At 34.6% G+C, this 18,353-nt stretch overlaps 1 protein-coding gene across 1 annotated transcript in view; it reads right to left on the bottom strand.

The window, feature by feature from the left end:
• The window catches only part of LOC107723704 (type I inositol 1,4,5-trisphosphate 5-phosphatase-like), a 30,592-nt gene that overhangs the window by 2,577 nt on the left and 9,662 nt on the right, over positions 1 to 18,353 (bottom strand). The window contains exons 2-15 of the mRNA XM_016532447.1: positions 14,280 to 14,321; positions 12,492 to 12,592; positions 12,055 to 12,142; positions 8,775 to 8,838; positions 7,359 to 7,462; positions 6,917 to 6,969; positions 6,468 to 6,587; positions 5,217 to 5,301; positions 5,029 to 5,124; positions 4,060 to 4,134; positions 3,895 to 3,968; positions 2,863 to 2,974; positions 2,680 to 2,748; positions 2,510 to 2,576 (exon numbers count right to left, since the gene is read on the bottom strand). Coding sequence (XP_016387933.1) covers positions 2,535 to 2,576; positions 2,680 to 2,748; positions 2,863 to 2,974; positions 3,895 to 3,968; positions 4,060 to 4,134; positions 5,029 to 5,124; positions 5,217 to 5,301; positions 6,468 to 6,587; positions 6,917 to 6,969; positions 7,359 to 7,462; positions 8,775 to 8,838; positions 12,055 to 12,142; positions 12,492 to 12,592; positions 14,280 to 14,321 — 1,125 coding nt within the window. The 3' untranslated portion in view covers positions 2,510 to 2,534. The remainder of the gene's footprint in view (positions 1 to 2,509; positions 2,577 to 2,679; positions 2,749 to 2,862; positions 2,975 to 3,894; positions 3,969 to 4,059; positions 4,135 to 5,028; positions 5,125 to 5,216; positions 5,302 to 6,467; positions 6,588 to 6,916; positions 6,970 to 7,358; positions 7,463 to 8,774; positions 8,839 to 12,054; positions 12,143 to 12,491; positions 12,593 to 14,279; positions 14,322 to 18,353) is intronic.

Genomic DNA, 18,353 nt, shown 5'->3' with positions numbered 1-18,353 from the left:
TTTAATATCTGCTGTTACTTTCTACACTTCATCAGTCCCAGCGGCAGCATAACAGCTTGTTAATTCGTGTTCGTGCAATGAGACGGACAAAGTTAGCCGATGCATGTCATTTTACTATCTCGTGTAGATAAAGTTATCAGGGTTACGGTGCACAAACTCCTGTGTGGACTGACTTATATATATATATATATATATATGAATTTTGAAGAAAATGTTGTATAATAAAATATATAATATTTGTATAATATTGAAGAGAAGCTAGTTTTAAAGGTGATGTGTCATTTTGTCTTTTGAAACATTGTATATTTTAATGTTTGAAACGTATATTAAAATTATTTCATTCCATTTTATTAGTTTTAATCAATTTTAAATAATAAAATGTTTTTGTTTTTCCTTTATATTACTTATTTTTTATGTTCTTGAGTATTTAAATGGCCTTTTTATTTATTTTTTATTTCTCTATCCTATTTAAACCAATGTAAAGCACTTTGAATTACCATTGAGAATTAAATATATAATATATGATATATGAAAAACTTGCCATGCCTTGCCTGTTCATCTGTCTGTCTGACTGTATCACAATTTGTGTACAGTTCTGTATTGGACATTGTATCTTGTACTATACTGTATAGTGTACATCATTTTATATGATACTTTATGGTGTGTGTAATAATTTATAAAAATTATAACACCATCTTTGTTTCCACTCATTAAACATAGTTTCTGTCATTTCTACTCCACTTTATGAATTTTCAGTTTCATCTGGATTTTCTTGATCAGTAATTACATTCAAAGGGGTCTAAATGGTATAACTATTTTACTTAAAAAAAAAAAGTAAAGCAATTACATTTTTAACATTTTCAGTTTTAGCCAACTGAAATGTTTTACAATGTATATTGTATGATCTTACACATAATATTAAACAGTAAAAAAAAAATCTTATTACCTCTGTTTTAGACCCCAATTCTCTGATTTAAGTATCTAGGAATACTAATGTCCATAATTTAAGTCTATTTGAACACCACTAGCAGACTAAATGACAGACCAGCAGCAGTAGTAAAGTCATCCAAACCCTAGACAAGCGTAACCTATAGAACACACATAAAACTGGCAGCAAAACAAAATCATTGCCCTAAAAATGCCAATAGGGGACAACGATACAGGATAGATCTGTGTTCTGTGTATCTGTAATTAATGAACACTGCTGCTTTTACAGAATTGCTTGCGTAGGCTTAAGAGACAGAGAATCCAACAGACATAGATCAGGAGATGAGCGGCGGGCCCCGTCTTCAATCACGCAGCACTGAGGTGCTTCATCTCAGCTCAGCGTCACAGTAAATGAGGGCCAAGGGGCTGCTAACGGCTCCTCGGGGAAGATCAGAACAGAGCCCTTGAGCGGACTGATGGCCTTTCTAGGACTACATCCAGAAACAGGAGATGTGTACTTGGGTAGTTGACAAATAATGTGGGCATGAACCTTTTTTCAACATGCTAAGTTAAAGTATATATGTGACCCTGGACCACAAAACCAGTCTTAAGTCGCTGGGGCAACTATTGTCCTATCCTAACAAGCTTATTTATTCAGCTTTCAGATGATGTATAAATCTCAATTTCGAGAAATTGACCCTTATGACTGGTTTTGTGGTCCATGGTCACATATAGCTGTGGTAGCTTTTGTCACCTGTGGTAAAAATAACCATTTTAATCCCCTTTTTGCCTTCATTATTTCACTTGCCCTGCAGCAGGACGAATACATTTGTAAAAGTACAAATATTCCATGTTGATTCCAAATTACATGAATTACCTAAAAATCGATAATTTCCTATTATCAATGTTTAAAAACAGCTGTACTCCTTAATATTTTTGTAGAAACAGTGATACATTTTTTTCAGGATTTTTTAATGAATAAAAAGTTTAAAAGGACAGCATTTATTTGAAACAGAAATCTTGATAAATGTAAGAAATGTCTTTTCTGTCATTTTTGAGCAACTCAATGCATCCTTGCTGAATGAAAATATTTATTTAATTAAAAAAAAAAAAATCTTGCTAACCCCAAAATAATGGCTAAAATTACTGAATAGTATTTTTTATATATCTATGATATATCTTGGCCTTTTAGAAGCTGAGAACGATATTATGCTTTGATTTTTATGTTTATAATATTTTGCACTATTAAATATTGTGTACTACAAGTGGTAAACAAGATTTTATAAAGCTGCTCACCATGCATAATAATATTTAAAACGTTAAATCCTTAACAAATAAGGTTAATTATATTGGTGATTTATTTTTATATAAAAAAAATATTTTTTGGTAATTCATGAAAGCATATATGAAAATAAAATTTTATCAAATGTCAATCTTGTTTAATTGTATTTCTTTGCACATTAAAACTATTGGTATATTGTCCATATTTATTAAATATATTGATCAAAACACAATCCGATAGTTTTATGCTTATAAGAAACATCTAAAAACCAGCAAACACAGAACAAATCACATGCCTCACCCTTTGACTCGACCGGTATTGTGTGTCAATGTGTGATTGTCTTCATTGGAAAAAACAGGAAAACCGGCTGGAGAGAAGACATAAAAGATAAACATTAATATGGCAAATATAATTCACTGATTCATTGTTATTCGTTTATTCATTTTAATAAAGATGGGGTGTTTGAACACCTTGTGGTCTCCCATGCAGATGTTGGAGCCCAGTGTGTTATAAACAACACCACTCTCACCCTCCTGCCTCTGCAGACAACCAACAATGAATCAACTGGTTATTCATTTAATCACTTGGATTTGTAAAAAGTAAGAAACTTAACTTAATTAAGATCACATTAACAGTAATAAATGTAAACTCACCCGGTGGATGATGTCTCTGGCGCTGTGGGACATTAGGATGCGGTCGCACCATGCTGGGCATCGCGTGTTCATGTACTGTGTAGGTTTAGTGTAGTCTTCACTGTATGGATAACTGAAAACATTGAAACAACAAGATACGCGCAACATGAACATCACACTGTTTTGGACTGACAATTACAATACATCATTTAAAGTCCCCATGAAATCAAAATTAAAGTTTTTTGGGTGGCGGATCACATGCGCGAGTCGGCGCAGACCACAAAATGTATCGGAGCTATTTGAATTCTACACAGAATGCTAGATTTTTTAGCAATATGGATGAGATTGTGGCTGGCATACCCTGCGGCTTTACGGAGCTCAACGGCTCTGAACGGCTCTAGCCCAAGCTGTGATATAAACGAACGCTATTGGCTATTTTAAAAAGGGGCGGGGCTGCTTGATATGTCCCGCCTGTCTTCCTGTTTCAGTTAAAATGACGTCAACACAGAGAGTAACGCTGCGTGTTTCTAAGCATTTCAGGGGACCTTTAAAGACATTTGACTTCTGTTATCTGACACACTGCATCAAACGTTTGGGGTTGGTAAGATTTTTTTAATGTTTCTGAAAGTCTCTTGTAACTTGATCCAAAAATACAGTAAAAAAATTACAAATAAATCTAATTATTTAAAATAACTTTTCTATTTGAATATATTTTAAAATATAATTCATTCCTGTGATATAAAGCTGAATTCAGCATCATTACTCCAAACTTCAGTGTCACATGATCCTTCAGAAATCATGCTAATATGCTGATTTGATGCTTTCTTATTATCATCAATGTTGAAAACAGTTGTGCTGCTTAATATTTTTGTGGAAACTATGATACATTTTTTTTTAGGATTAGTTAATGTTGTTTAAAACGATACATTTTGGTCTTGCAGAAAGTTTATGCCTTTCAGAAGCTAAGAACAATATTATGCTTTGATGAATATTTAGCACTAATGAATATTGTGCACTTTATGTTGTTTAACTAGACTTCTTCAAGCTGCTCACCTGGGAGGAAAGTGGATCTCCTCCTCTGTGATGACGTCGAGGAATGCCGAGATCTCCTTATCGTACTTCAGCAGCTGAAAGACAGAAAAATACATAAGCACAGACCCATTTTTATTGATATGCTATTTTGATTATAATCTGTGAAATTCTAGTCAAAGTTCAGACCTCTTTTCCGTTGTTTTCTCTGAACACGGCCTGGTGCAAGTAAGCAAATAACTTGGTCTCTATGTGAAGGAGGACCTAGTGATGGAGTGGTTAAAAAAAGGACAGGAAGAAAGAATGAGGTAAGGAAGAGAACGGAATAAAACAAGAGTAAAGAAAAAATAAACACAGGAAAGACAAAGAGGTGAAAAGAGAAGGACAGGGGTTAAGGCAGGGGATAAAAAACTAGCAAAGAACGGAGAGTAACTCCAACTTTGCTGGCACAAAAAAAATGAAGCGCACGTCTGCAGGAGTGATCTAAATGCAAGCTCGCATTTTCTGGACTGGCAAGAAGTCAATATCAACCCTCCAAAAACCATAAATCTGGCTGGACAGTGTACTGGATATGTCTGAGCGCACACAAAAAGAAAATATTAATCATCTACTGGACGCAAAGTCAGAGCCTTTAAGATCTATGTTTGCAAAGTCTTAGTAAAGCAAGTGTGACAGTCGATTTGCTGGTGGCTCTGTAAGAACTTTAAAAAAAAAACAATTGAAAAACAATTAACTGTAAATTTTTAAATGGTAAAAATAATAAATATTAATAATGGTCACAATCCTGGTGGCTCTGTAAGAACTTAAAAAAAAAAAACAATTGAAAAACAATTAACTGTAAATTTTTAAATGGTAAAAATAATAAATATTAATAATGGTCACAATTACAAAAGATATCACAAAAAGGCTCTTATGTTCATCAAGGCTGCATTTATTTGATCAGAAACGCAGTAAAAACAATAATATTGTGAAATATTATCACATTTTAAAATAACTGTTTTTTTTATTTGAATATATTTGAATTATGTAATTTATTCCTGTCATGCAAAGCTGCCATTACTCAAGTCTTACTACAATTGATTAATTAATCAGCATATCATATTATGGATTTACTTATTTATTTATTTATTTTAAACTGCTTTGAAAATAGATAATCACCTTATGGTCATTGTCCTTCTCTTCACAAATGATTTTTTCTACCTCGTTGCTGCAGTCTTTTTTTACCGTCTGGATATCAGCCGACATGGAGAGGTTCTGTACACAAAGAAATACACATATCAATCTTTATATAATTTATGTGTGTATGTGTTCAGTGGTTATGTATGACATATATCAGTCAGATCTACCTGTACTAGACTGAGTGTGTCAAGGCGGAAGTTGAAATCCCCAAACAAGAAGAAGGGGAGAGGACTGTAGCTGCTATCTGATATCCTGCAAGACATTAGCAAGAGTTTGAAACAAGACCACCAACCACGTCACATTCAATGTCTTTTCTGCTGAAAGATGACATGACACAGCATTTAACTGTGATGTATGTCTGTGTGTAAGAGAATATTCAGCTGGAATTAATTTTAGCCAGGACTCAATCCTATTCAGGCTTTGATTTGGTCATGAGTGAACTATGATATTATAGCGTAATATAATTGTTCTCCACCATTATGGCCTTGGTTTAAAGGAACAGTTCACCCAAAAATTAAAATTTGCTCTGCCTCAGGCCATCCAAGATGCAGATAAGTTTGTTTCTTTATGGGAACAGATTTGGAAAAATGTAGCATTACATCAGTTGCTGACCAATGGGTCCTCTGCAGTGAATGGGTGCCGTCAGAATGAGAGTCCAAACAGCTGATAAAAACATCACAATAATCCACACCACTCCAGTGAAGTGAAAACTGTGTGTTTGTAATAAATCCATTATTAATCTGTTTTTAACTTCAAATCATGCCGGCTAAAATACGAGTACTCTATCTATAAATATTGTTTTCTCCAGTGAAAAAGTCGTCTTGTTTGAATCAGGTGAGAAATATACACACATCAAGCATTGTTTACAAGCCGAAACAAATATGTTGGTGGATTTTAATTTGAAAGGACAACAGGGGACGGACTTTTTCACTGGATGAAGTGTTATTTTGAATTATGGACTTTATGGATTTTTGCCAGAAGCGACTTAAAACTTCTTAATGTTGAGATTTGATTCTTACAAACATGCGGTTTTTCGCTCCACAAGACATTAAGTGATGGACTGGAGTGGTGTGGATTACTTGTGGATTATTGTGATGTTTTTATCAGCTGTTTGGACTCTCATTCTGACGGCACCCATTCACTGCAGAGGATCCATTGGTGAGTGATGCAGTGCTACATTTCTCCTAAAAACTGTTCCAATAAAAAAAAAAACTCGTATGGACTGAGGGTGAGTAAATTTTCATTTTTGTTTTTTATAATTTTTCTGCATTAATGAATATATGGATATAACATGCACTAATGAATAGTATTTAATTGTAATTTCATGTTGTCTTTGCATTCACTGTCCTTTTTATTGCTTGAATTAATTTACACAAACTCATGTGAATAATTCAAGTGAATAATTCAGAAGCACAAACCTGTTGATGACGTATCTGAGCGCTTTCTTGCGGTTTGCCGAATACACTGACGGACTAGAGTTGCAGGCTATGAGGTTGGAGGCGTCGTGAAACAGGTGAACGTTCACCAGGTCTAAACCCCTGTACACACACAGATAAACACAAGACATATTATTACATTGGGGGAGGGGGTGTCTATCAATCCTGTCAGTCTCTGTGACTGTTGTGGGGCATTAGCTGATAGGATGGAGTTCACAGGCTCCATTCATTTATCACTCAGTCTTCAGGTTCCTGTACTGCTATTTGTACTGCTGCCACATGTCTACAATTAATGCACTTCTGATGCCACACTATTCCACTAACACAGCGTGTTTGCTTCAAGCTGAGGCCAAAAAACACATACACGATAGACTGTAAAGAAAATTATGAGGGACATCTCGAAAGGTGAAGAAGTGTGTGTGCAAACATACTGGTTGTGAATGAGCCATCGTGTCCTCATGTAGCCTTTTCTGGACCACTTGAACTGTAATTAAATGCACATACATATGCATATTAAAATTAAGGATGCATTCATATAATTTTAGAGACCAGAGAGTACCAGTGCTTTTTTTGGGGGGGAATTGCAAATAACTGTATTTTAGTCATAATGTAATTTTCAAGTATAGTACAGAGGAACTCCTTTGTTCTGCTTACTGTGTTTCTTTGTGTTTCAAGGTTTATGCAACAAATGCTGTATGTGCTGTACTGGAGAATTTAAGCAATACAAGTAGGAGTAAAATAAACTGGTGCATCCCTAAAAATGTAGTCAAAACAGAAGTGTGTGATACATGAGACTCTTAAGTGAATAAGAATTCACAACAATGGTTTAAAATATAAAAACTACCACTACACACACAGTAATACAATACTTACATCAGGCCAAAAGTTCTTAGGGAATTTCTCTTTTTCCATGGAAGCCACTCCTTCCAGCGAACCCACGTACTTGTTATGGCCTGAGACGGCTTTAAACTCGTTCACTACAAGGAGGAGGAATAAACAAACAAGACATATTGTAAGAAAAACATGCAAATGTAAAATCAATATACTAATGTTGGAGTTGTCGCGTGGCTGTAGGCTGTGAGCGCAGGATCTATGAGACACTGATTTGATAGGGCACCAAATTCATTGGTCCACTGATCTTAATGGCTCTTCTATTAGTCCTCTTCGTGAGAGCTTATTCATGAGATGCTGTGACTAGAACAGATGAAGTCAACTGAAAAAAAGCTCCTGAGGTTAAATCCTGTTCTATCAGAGACTCTAACTAAATGAGTCGAAGGAGAACATTTATTTGTGTGGTGTTGGGTGGAAATTTATCTCTCTGCTAATGGCAGTGAATGTGTTGTTTTTCGACCTGTGAGATTATGTGTGAATTTCACTGAAATTCATAACTTTATTACAAATTTTTCTATTTGAAAATTTTTTATTTTTGTACAAAATATAATTTACATGTTAAATGGAAATAAAGGACTAAATATTTATATCCGATTCATCTAACAAACATTTTATTTAACATTTACATCAATACTAATACTGTAATATATGGTAATAAATCATTCTGAGAACCAATACTGTTTCTCAAAGTCTATAAATTCACCTAACTTTTGAACTTTTGAATTCTCATTACTGTAAAGTATGCAATGTTTTTACTTCACATTATTCATTTACATTACTTTCAATGGTGTTTCTCAGTAGTTTTTCATGACTGTAATTCTGTCATTTTCTGTTAGTTAATACAAAGTATAAATTAATGGCAGTACTAAAGTACTTTAATGATGTATAGATACTTTACAATTTAGATAATATGCCATAATTTTTCATGTTAAAATGCTAAAAAATTTTATTTTTCCGGATGTGCTTAATTGTCAAGAAAATATTGTCACAATGCAAAAATATTAATGGTCCTAAAAATAAGCTTATTTTTGTAAAGAAAAATATAATTTCTTATTACACAGCTCTCGGTGTACAAATACTTCTGAATAAATCTCAGCTCATCCAGGTAACAATGCATGACCAGCTGACCACTCTATTACTGTTTTATTTTATATATCTTTGGACTATTTCATGCTTATTTATTTATTTGCTAAATAGCCATGTAATAAGAAGGATGATGCACATTCAGCTTGACATTTTGCAAAATAAACAAATCCCTTACACATTTGTGTCTTCTGATTTTGCAATATAACCTGGACTTCAACCATAATACCTTATATTAGTAAAAAAAAAAATAAATACAAAAAAATAATAATAATAAATATATATATAAAAAATACAAATAAAAAAAAAACTTACCATTGAAGTCATATTGTTGGATATTTTTCAGTGACTTGTGGATGAAATACATGCTTCCCAGAGCCTAAAATCAAATAAATCAATCAGTCAAACAAACAATCATGCATGATTTCATGTGATCTTCTGATTGAAGCTCTAATAATGTCCTGATTGGATACTGGGCTAATGACCTGACAGCTTAAAGTCATGCACAAGCAGGGGTTCACGGAGATCCCGATGTCTGAAGAGCTCATACATCATAATCTTTAAACCCTGACTTTCAAGACACTGTTACAGTCACTACCTTTCTGAAATCTCCCATCATAGACTCCCATCATAGTTTTGGTACCTAAACAACACCCAGATATGCCCATGCGATACTCACAAACCTCACACACACACTTCCTGCGTCTTTTCTGCCAGCGCGCTGAATGGATTTAATGTACTAGCTGCTTGCTCCAGTGAGCGCACATCAATCCAGCCCCGCAGAGATCAATACGGACAGAAAATTAAAACAATCACACAGGGATTTAACACAGAGCCCTGATGTTGGCCCAACAGAAGCCCCATGCATGGCAGAGAAAAATGACATGAAGCACGCCACACCATAAACGCATACACACATTTATGATTTCTTCAAAATATCCATCTCAGGAGAAAGATATAAATCTTGTGAGAGAAATTATGTTTTTTTGATATGACAGTTCTTTCTATATGACCAGTCTTGAGAGACTGGACATTACAGCAGGCACATGCACTACTCAAGTGCAACAGCTCTGGCGGGACACGGAGACGGGGAATGGGACTGCACTGGGAAATGACTGGATTACAACTTGTTTTGAACAAGGGGTCAAAGTTTGGCTGGTTAGCATTTTATATAATGATACATGATTTTATTATCATTAATATATTATATTTATTTTTTATCATTTTTTAAATCATTTAAAATTTTAATTGTATTATAATAGATGTTTTGTCAGTGACACTTTTAAGTTTTTGAAGGACTTTTAAAAACATAAAATGGACTATCAAGAATATTTATACAATACCATTCAAATGTTTGGGGTGAGTAAGATATCTAGATTAAAGTTTTTAACTTCAAGTTTTTATTTATTTATTTTTTCTATTTCGTATAAATGCTGTTTTTTAACTGTTTTCAACAATGATAATAATAAGAAATGCTTCTTGAGCAGCAAATCAGCATCATGAAAACTGGAGTAATGATGCTGAAAATTCAGCTTTGATCACAGGAATACATTTTTTACATTTTTAATTATATTCAGATATAAAAATTCAAAAACACTCAATTTTTTTAATCAAATAATGTTTTTCAAACATTAAAAAATCTTACCAACTCCAAATTTTAGAACAGTAATGTATATTTTTGTCAGCCTATAAGTGAAGATGACAGACTTCAAATTGCATACTTCCAGATTTAGATTCTTCCACACTTTGAGGCTAAAGAAATAAAAGCCAATATATTGCAGTAAAGTATCATTAAATGCTGTTGACAAGGATCTACTGTATTTGAAATAACACTGGGGCATGGGAAAAAAATGAGTCTCTTTGATCGCCAAAACAAATAACTGTGTGATGGCATAAAATAATCTAATCTTGCTAAAATTTTTGAAACTTTTTATAATGAAGGTCCTCACTGCGTGCATGAACTCACACACACACTCTAACATACACACATACAGCCATCGGTTGTGTTAACACCCACCTTCATTCTCATTTGTCTCACATCATCTGTATTGATTTGTAATTAGTTTTCTCAGGGTTGTGAATCATCGCTTGACTGGGAAGAGAGTGTGTGTGTGAATGCAGAGAGCGTCTGGCACACTCATCGTACAAATGGTGTTTAGATAAAAAAATCACTTTTAAGTCAATACATTTTTATTAAACGCTGCACTGGCCTGATTGATGAAGATAGGTGTAAAGCTATGAGTGTGCTGATCTCTATTTTAGTGTGTGTATGTGTGTGTGGGCACATTGAAGCTCATGTGAAGGGCCAAATTTGGTTTGACAAAGATGATTTTTGTTTGTGGCATTTCAATATTTTTACATGCATTTATAATTTGGTAACAAAAACTGAAGGTTTGGCAAAGGGTCCACGTAAAGAAAAACTCACTAACCCTCCTGCATCAACAAAACAAATACACACTCACTCACTCACACACACGTAGACCTTCAGTTTATTTATCATGCTCAGATGAGAGGGGCCTAATCAATAGTTTTAATCTTGAGTTAAACGTATTGACTCGGTCCGCTGCCTGGCCACTCCTGCACATTAACCCAGTCCATCAAGGTACAGACCTAACACATAGCGTACAAACACACACAGAGCACCTCTCACCTGGGTGGGCTGAGGGTTAATACCCTGCCAAACACCAGCAACTTCTCTCTTTTTACAGATTTTACTAAGTTACTTTGAGAAATAAAAGGGGTGCCCCAGGGCTCTGTCTTTGGTCCGTCACTTTTGTTAGACAGCAGCTGACTAAGAATCGACTTACTCAAGAGGTCTTTGTATTTTTGTTTAGAAACGATGTCTAACTTTTTAGAGAGTTTTTTTTTCTTTTCAGAATTCTAACATTTTCTGTTTGCAGGTTTAAATTAGATTCTGAATCCTCATTTTCAATACAGTCTTTCCCAGACTTTTAGACCCCAGTGTATATTTTATTTTGCATGACTTAATATTTTAAGATCTGTTGTAGCACTTTGACCAGTTCAAATCAACACAAGAGTGGTGAAATTATAAGTATGATTTGTTCATGTACTGGACTGATGCTGTTCTAGTCATCTCAATGATTTGATCACAGCAACTAACAGCTCACTGGGGGGGAACAATTATACGTTCTAAAACAAATATAACTGCGGTCTGTTACTCACTATTGGATGGCTTCAGAAGACTTGCAATATAGTGTACAACTTGTATAAAACACTATTATTGTGCTTTTTTTATTTTTGACCTTGAAAGACCCTGTCCTCATTCACTTTTGCAAAAAATATTCGTTTTTATTTTAGGTGGATGGCCTATGCCTTTAACTTTGAAGCACTGCTGTGATTATACACAAGAATAGCACTTCAATAACAGGAAGGTGAGTGAGATGGGTATTGGCAGAACTTAAAATGGTTATATAGCTCCACCTAGTGGACATACAAACCAACCACAACTCTGGTAATGCAAGAGTCAACACATTAAGAGATTCCATGATGGTTAAGATGTGATTCCTTTGAACTAAATCACTAAGGAACCAAGTGAAATCATCTTGTCAGATACTGCAACAGCCATATCACTCACCGTGAAACTGTCAACAGCCTTGAAATGACTGTCTACATATACACAGACTCTGTCGAAGTCGGCCATCTCAGAGCAGGACTCTATGGACCTATAACAATGATAAAAACAATATAATTCTTGCATATATATTAAAATAAAAACAATAAATACTGTAATTTTTAGCATTCTGTTTAATACATAGCTGTCATCCCAAAAAATACTTAAAAATATCGTAGTACTATCACATTATTTGGACATTTTTGGACGTGACATTGCAGTACCATGATATTCTTTGAAAAAACTCAGAGTACATGTAAATATGTAAATACCATGGTATACAAACATGGTAATCAGTGGTTTGCTACTATCTGATACTGACACTGTACAGTATGATGGCACTGCTACAGTACTTTTAATACGGTTACTAGTTTGTAGTCCAGAATTTGCCATATTCTCACCTGAAAAAGTTCTCTGCGTGGCCCATGTTCACCATATAGTCCTTTCCACCAACTTCCTGAAAGTGCAGGGCGATGAATCGTGGCTTATACATGTGCACCGTCTAAGGAGATATGATTTACATAAGACATGCAATTCATTATTCTCCAGTGTGTTTATCCACTGTTGCACATCTAAATTCATTAAAGGATCACATCCTGAGAATCATATAAGAACACTGATTTCAAATAAAAAACCTACTGTTTAAACAGAACTTAAATTCATAATTTATTAAAAACTGAGCAGCAAAACTGTTCCATTCCAAACTTTCACTTCCAATTTTTTTACCTCAGCAGAATGAATCAACACATGACCTTCCACATTTACAATGATGTCAATGATGCCTATTCTGTCTTCAGAAACTTGTCCTGAGAAGGGAGCAGGATAGATAATATCACTCCTAACCCCAGAAGGTCTTACTATTAGAGTACTGTGGGTATATGGTCAACACTGTGTTGTTCATGTCAGTCTGATCGTTAGCCCAAAACATTTCAGTGTAGATTATTTTTGTCACAGCTTATCAAAAAGTCTGTTATTTAAAGATAGAGCAGCACAAAAATAAGACTCATAAGCAAAACCATAAGCACAGACAACTTAAAGGTACATCACCAAAAACAATGACCCATTTAGAACTACATTTTGTTATAAAAAAAAAAAAAAACTTGCCTAAAGCTGCAATCACAATAGTGATATTTCAGCTAAATATCGCAGACAAAAAAATTGTCCTTTGTTAATAGTGTAGCAATGAAGCACAACTCACACAGAAGTCACTTTCAAACTAAGCAGCTTTTAGTGCACCAAATTCATGTGAACAACTTTGAGATGAGTGACATGGGGAACTTTTTTGCCCTCACATGAAACTCCTGAATGCATGGAATCCTATAGAAATGACTGGATTTCACCCATGAAATTGCAGGTTTGCAAAAAGTCTGAAACTGTTTATGGTTCAGTTGGATTCATTCGGAAAGTTCACTCACGCACTGGATCGTTTGCAGCGGTTAACACCAAAATAGTAACAGGACACTTTAGAAGACAAGAAACAAAAAGAGCACTGGATGAGGTGGATATGTACCTACAATCTATTGTAGAAAACAAAACTTGCAAATGTCTTCTATTGACAAAGCAGTTCTTTATTGCATGTGCAGCTTGTGAATGACTCTGTACTGCAGGTAAAGATGATTTATATACATTTATATCCAAAACAGTATTTAAAAAAAAAAAAAAAAGAGTATCAAAATATGGGCACACTTTTTTGTTCGGGGGCCTGTGCCTCAGTATTGATGAAACGCCCCCTGGACAATGTATTTTGACATAACAAAAGTTACAGTGTCATGCCCATTTAGATCCAGCTGGATTTCAATTAAATGTAAAAGAGGCAACAGAGATCGTGTACACATTACACCTAGCAGGAAAATCATCAAATCTGTGATTTAACTTCCTGGTGCTCACAACATGACAACAACAGATAACATACCATGATTTATGGTGCACAAAAGACAGGTTGTATAAATGAGACAAATACCTTTAGGTTTACAGTGTCCATTTAGCAGAGTAAAGTTCACTCTGCAAAGGTGTGTTGTGTGTGTGTTTATAGCAGGTTTGAACAGATGGAGAGCTCTGACAATGTCTGTGTGACTATTAGAACAGTATTTAAAAAAAACAGCTTGTGTTTAGCTTTTCTACTACGCTACATTGAGCAGCATCAAATGTGTGTGTTTGAATGAAGGACACGTGAAAGGCAACAAACTCACCGTGAAGAACTCTCGCAGCCAGTCTCCTTCAATCTCACCCACCTGAGGACAATAACCAGATTTCCCTGTTAGGCAACTTTTATAATACTAACAATATGTTCAGATTAACCTCCGCTGTGAGCTTTAAAGTGTAGTGCAGTGCAGATTTACTGGATAAAGGATTTCTGCAGCACATTCAGTAACTGAGAGATTACGACTGAGTGCTTTCAATTGTGACATTACAGGCAATTTTGCCACAGAAGTCTTTATCAAACCATTTATAGGCATTTAAAGGCAAGTGCTTCCATCATGATTACTTCCATCTTAAATTGATAAAACGTTCTTTATAAAATAAACTAGCAGTAATAGTTATATAGCACAGATTGTACATTAGAGGTGTGTTTTGCACTTTGCACATTTAGTTTGTATTTCACAGTTGAAATTTAAATGACAATAAAACAATTTAGCAGCTGTGTATGTGAGATTCATCAAGACGAGTCGGTGAAAGTACAGTACATCCATTCTACTTTTATCCTATTGCCAAACTACACAAGAAAAAAAATGGTCTACTCCAGGGCTGCCCAAACTCGGTCCTGGAGGGCCGGTGTCCTGCAGAGTTTAGCTCCAACTTGCCTCAACACAACTGCCTTTAAGTTTCTAGTATGCCTAGTAAGAGCTTGATTAGCTGGTTCAGGTGTGTTTAATTGGGGTTGCAGCTAAACTCTTCAGGACACCGGCCCTCCAGGACCGAGTTTGGACAGCCCTGGTCTACTCAATATAGTATCAAATATAATATTACTAAGATGATCGTATATGCAGTCAACATATGCTGCTGACAGAACAGATGTCTAACTCCATCCAAAAACTCAATAAATTAGGCTATTGTGTGTTTGAAAGGATACACAATGGTACAAAAGAAAAACATCAGCAGAATGCATGAATAATACATAAAGAACTGAAAGCAAAAACCATTTAAAAGTGAGTGTGAATGTGTGCGCGTGAACTGGGGGAAAATATTGATCAAATGTTTGTTGAACAGTTGTCTGAAGCACTGGCTTTGAGAAGCAGGTTTCAAACAGTCATAGCACGGTCACGTCACGTCTGATACATATCAATCTATGAAAAGTAAACCTAAACAATCTTCAATAAACAAGCTACAGGTAGTCCAAAATGCAGCTGCTAGAGTCCTTACCAGGTTAAGGAAATATGATCATATTACCCCAATTTTACAGTCTCTGCACTGGCTACCTATTAAGTTCCGTATCAATTACCAAATATTTCTACTTACTTATAAGGCCCTGAGTACCTAACTAGTCTTCTATCACGCTACAATCCTTCAGGTTCCCTAAGGTCGCAAAACTCTGGACTTTTGGTAGTACCTAGGATAGCAAAGTCCACTAAAGGAGGTAGAGCTTTTTCACATTTGGCTCCCAAACTCTGCAATAGCCTTCCTGATAATGTTCGGGGTTCAGACACACTCTCTCTGTTTAAATCTAAATTAAAAACATTTCTTTAGCCAAGCATTCACATAATGTATCTCATTATAACCTTGTACTCCAGCCATATCTGATCAAATGCACAAGTTGGTTTGAACACATTATCATTCTTTGCCTGGTTTGAATAGCAGCCACGCTAATTTTTCTCTATTTGCTTCTCTGTTTGTGCCACGGGATGGGCATCGCGAGGTAACTGGGAATTACACAACTTCACTCTGGATTCAGCCCTTACAAAGATCTGAGATGACCGAATGCCTGAGAAGAGAAGAATGCCAACCCCCTCCGAGGACCTCAGATGACGCCAACCCTGAACCAACACACAAAACTACCAAATTTTATATGTTTGGTTGCAATCATTGCTTTTAATCATGTTCACCGTTTGTTTGAATACATATCATTAACTAACTGCATGATTTTTTCTGTACATATCTGCCATTAGGACATCACCTTGACATAGTCTCCACTGATAAGCTACTCCTAAATGTAATGTAGAAACTTTCATTTTCTGTGAAGCTGCTTTGCAACGATTTGTATTGTGAAAAGCACTATACAAATAAATGTGAATTGAATTGAAACATAAACCTAAAACCATTCATCCTAAACATAAAGAAGCTCAATGAAATGTACAGGTGAGAAAACAGTGCAAAAAAAAAAAACAATCCATTTTTTAATAAATAAATAATATGTTGCAGGCTCAATTTTAAGACAATAACTGAGCAAGTAATTGCAAAATGGAAGAGATTGGCCTGATATATAGGCTGAAATTTTTACATATTGCCCTGGCTGAGATTTCTTAAACAAACAGATACATTTTTTAATAGAGCCACAGTATTACACTTAAACAATTGAAATCACTTTTCATTGAAATTGAATGGTTTTGGGATAGGAGAAAGTATTTTAACATTAAAAATTACACACGTCAGCTTTACACTGAAAATAATTAATTACGCTTTTAACCATTTTATTGTATTCATTCAAAGTGTGGTCTATTTCAAAATAATTACTATATAATGTCTTTCAACTGAAGAATTTAGAGAAATCGTTTCTTATAAAGACATTAAAAAGGGTGTTTCTTGGTCAGACTGAGATGAAAACTGGACCAAACTTTCTGCTGATAGTCAAAAGTCTGATTATGCAAGACTACTTTGAGGGAGTCTCCAGTGAATGAAGCACTGCATACGTGTATATTTGCATCTGAAGATCTGTGTCCTGCCGCTGCAGGTCATGCATAGCCGAAATGCCTGCCATTTGAGTGAGTAGACAAAAGGAATTAAGATTGACCTGACAAAGCTAGCAAGCATGTAGCTCTAAAATGTGATATGGGTTCAGGAAAGAGCTTAGATATTTCAGTTAACAGGGTGGAGAATAGATTCTATGATATATTTCAGATGTGTGATATCTTTTACAGCTATTTCAAGCAGCCCCTTGGGAAAAGGAAGTACACTTTAGAATACTTTTAAAAAGAGCATTTAATATGGAAATAATATAATTTAAAATAATATACTTAAGTGCAAACTTAATGTAATCTTTTCAGACATGCAATTAAATTAATGTTAATTGCAATTAAAAACATTTATTATCTGCATTTATTATAAGTTGAAATTTATATTAAATGCAACTAAACTTAAACTTGCTTATTTAACCCACTTAAGTAGGACTTAAGCACATCTTTATATGTAATTCTATTGTCTTTTAAATATGGTACTGCCGAATACTAACAAGCATTTATGGTCAACTAAAATATACTTTAATGTCATTTCTACTGAAATTTGTTTAAAGTATATTTGTAATTACACATTTATAATGATGAACTTGCAATTAGTACATTTAAAATAAATTGACTTTAAATGTAATATTGAATAACAGACTACAGTTAAAATAATAAAGTACTTTACATGTATATTTGTCAACACATCAAAATAAGAGTACTTATTTAAAGCACGAGAAAAAATTATTAAAACAATAATTTAAAATGCACTTTAAAGTAAAACTTTTATTTTAACATTATTACAAAGTGCACCTTTTAGAAGTGCACTTAAGTGTGTTAAGAAACATAGTTTAACATGTTTTCTTACAAATATACTATTAAGATTTGAAGTGCACTACAAGTGCACATTCAAAACTACTAAGCAGACTTCTTTTTCACAAGGGCCCCAAATTGATTTTTTGGTGCTGAATTTTAGGTAAAAATCTATAAAACTCTACAATGTGTGAATTAATTTAGTAATGTTTTTACTGTATTCATTATTGGTAGTTTAAAGGGGTCATATGATGCTGCTAAAATGAACATTATTTTGTGTATTTGGTGTAATGAAATGTGTTTATGCGGTTTAAAGTTAAAAAAACACATTATTTTCCACATACTGTACATTATTGTTTCTCCTCTATGCCCCGCCTTTTTGAAACGCGTCGATTTTTACAAAGCTCATCGGTCTGAAAAAGCAAGGTGTGCTGTGATTGGCCAGCAACGGTCCTCCATAAAATGTGCTGCACACATCTGAATATTTGGGTTGAAGTGTTCTGGTACAGTGTTGTAAATACAACTTAACCACTGATTTCTAGTCGTGTCCTCTTTTGGAAGGCCAAACAAAGTAGTTTC

This window comes from Sinocyclocheilus rhinocerous, unplaced genomic scaffold (assembly GCF_001515625.1).
Source record: "Sinocyclocheilus rhinocerous isolate Xijiao unplaced genomic scaffold, SAMN03320098_v1.1 scaffold311, whole genome shotgun sequence".
In the NCBI taxonomy this organism is placed as follows: domain Eukaryota; kingdom Metazoa; phylum Chordata; class Actinopteri; order Cypriniformes; family Cyprinidae; genus Sinocyclocheilus; species Sinocyclocheilus rhinocerous.
This window is presented reverse-complemented; position numbering and strand designations above follow the sequence as displayed.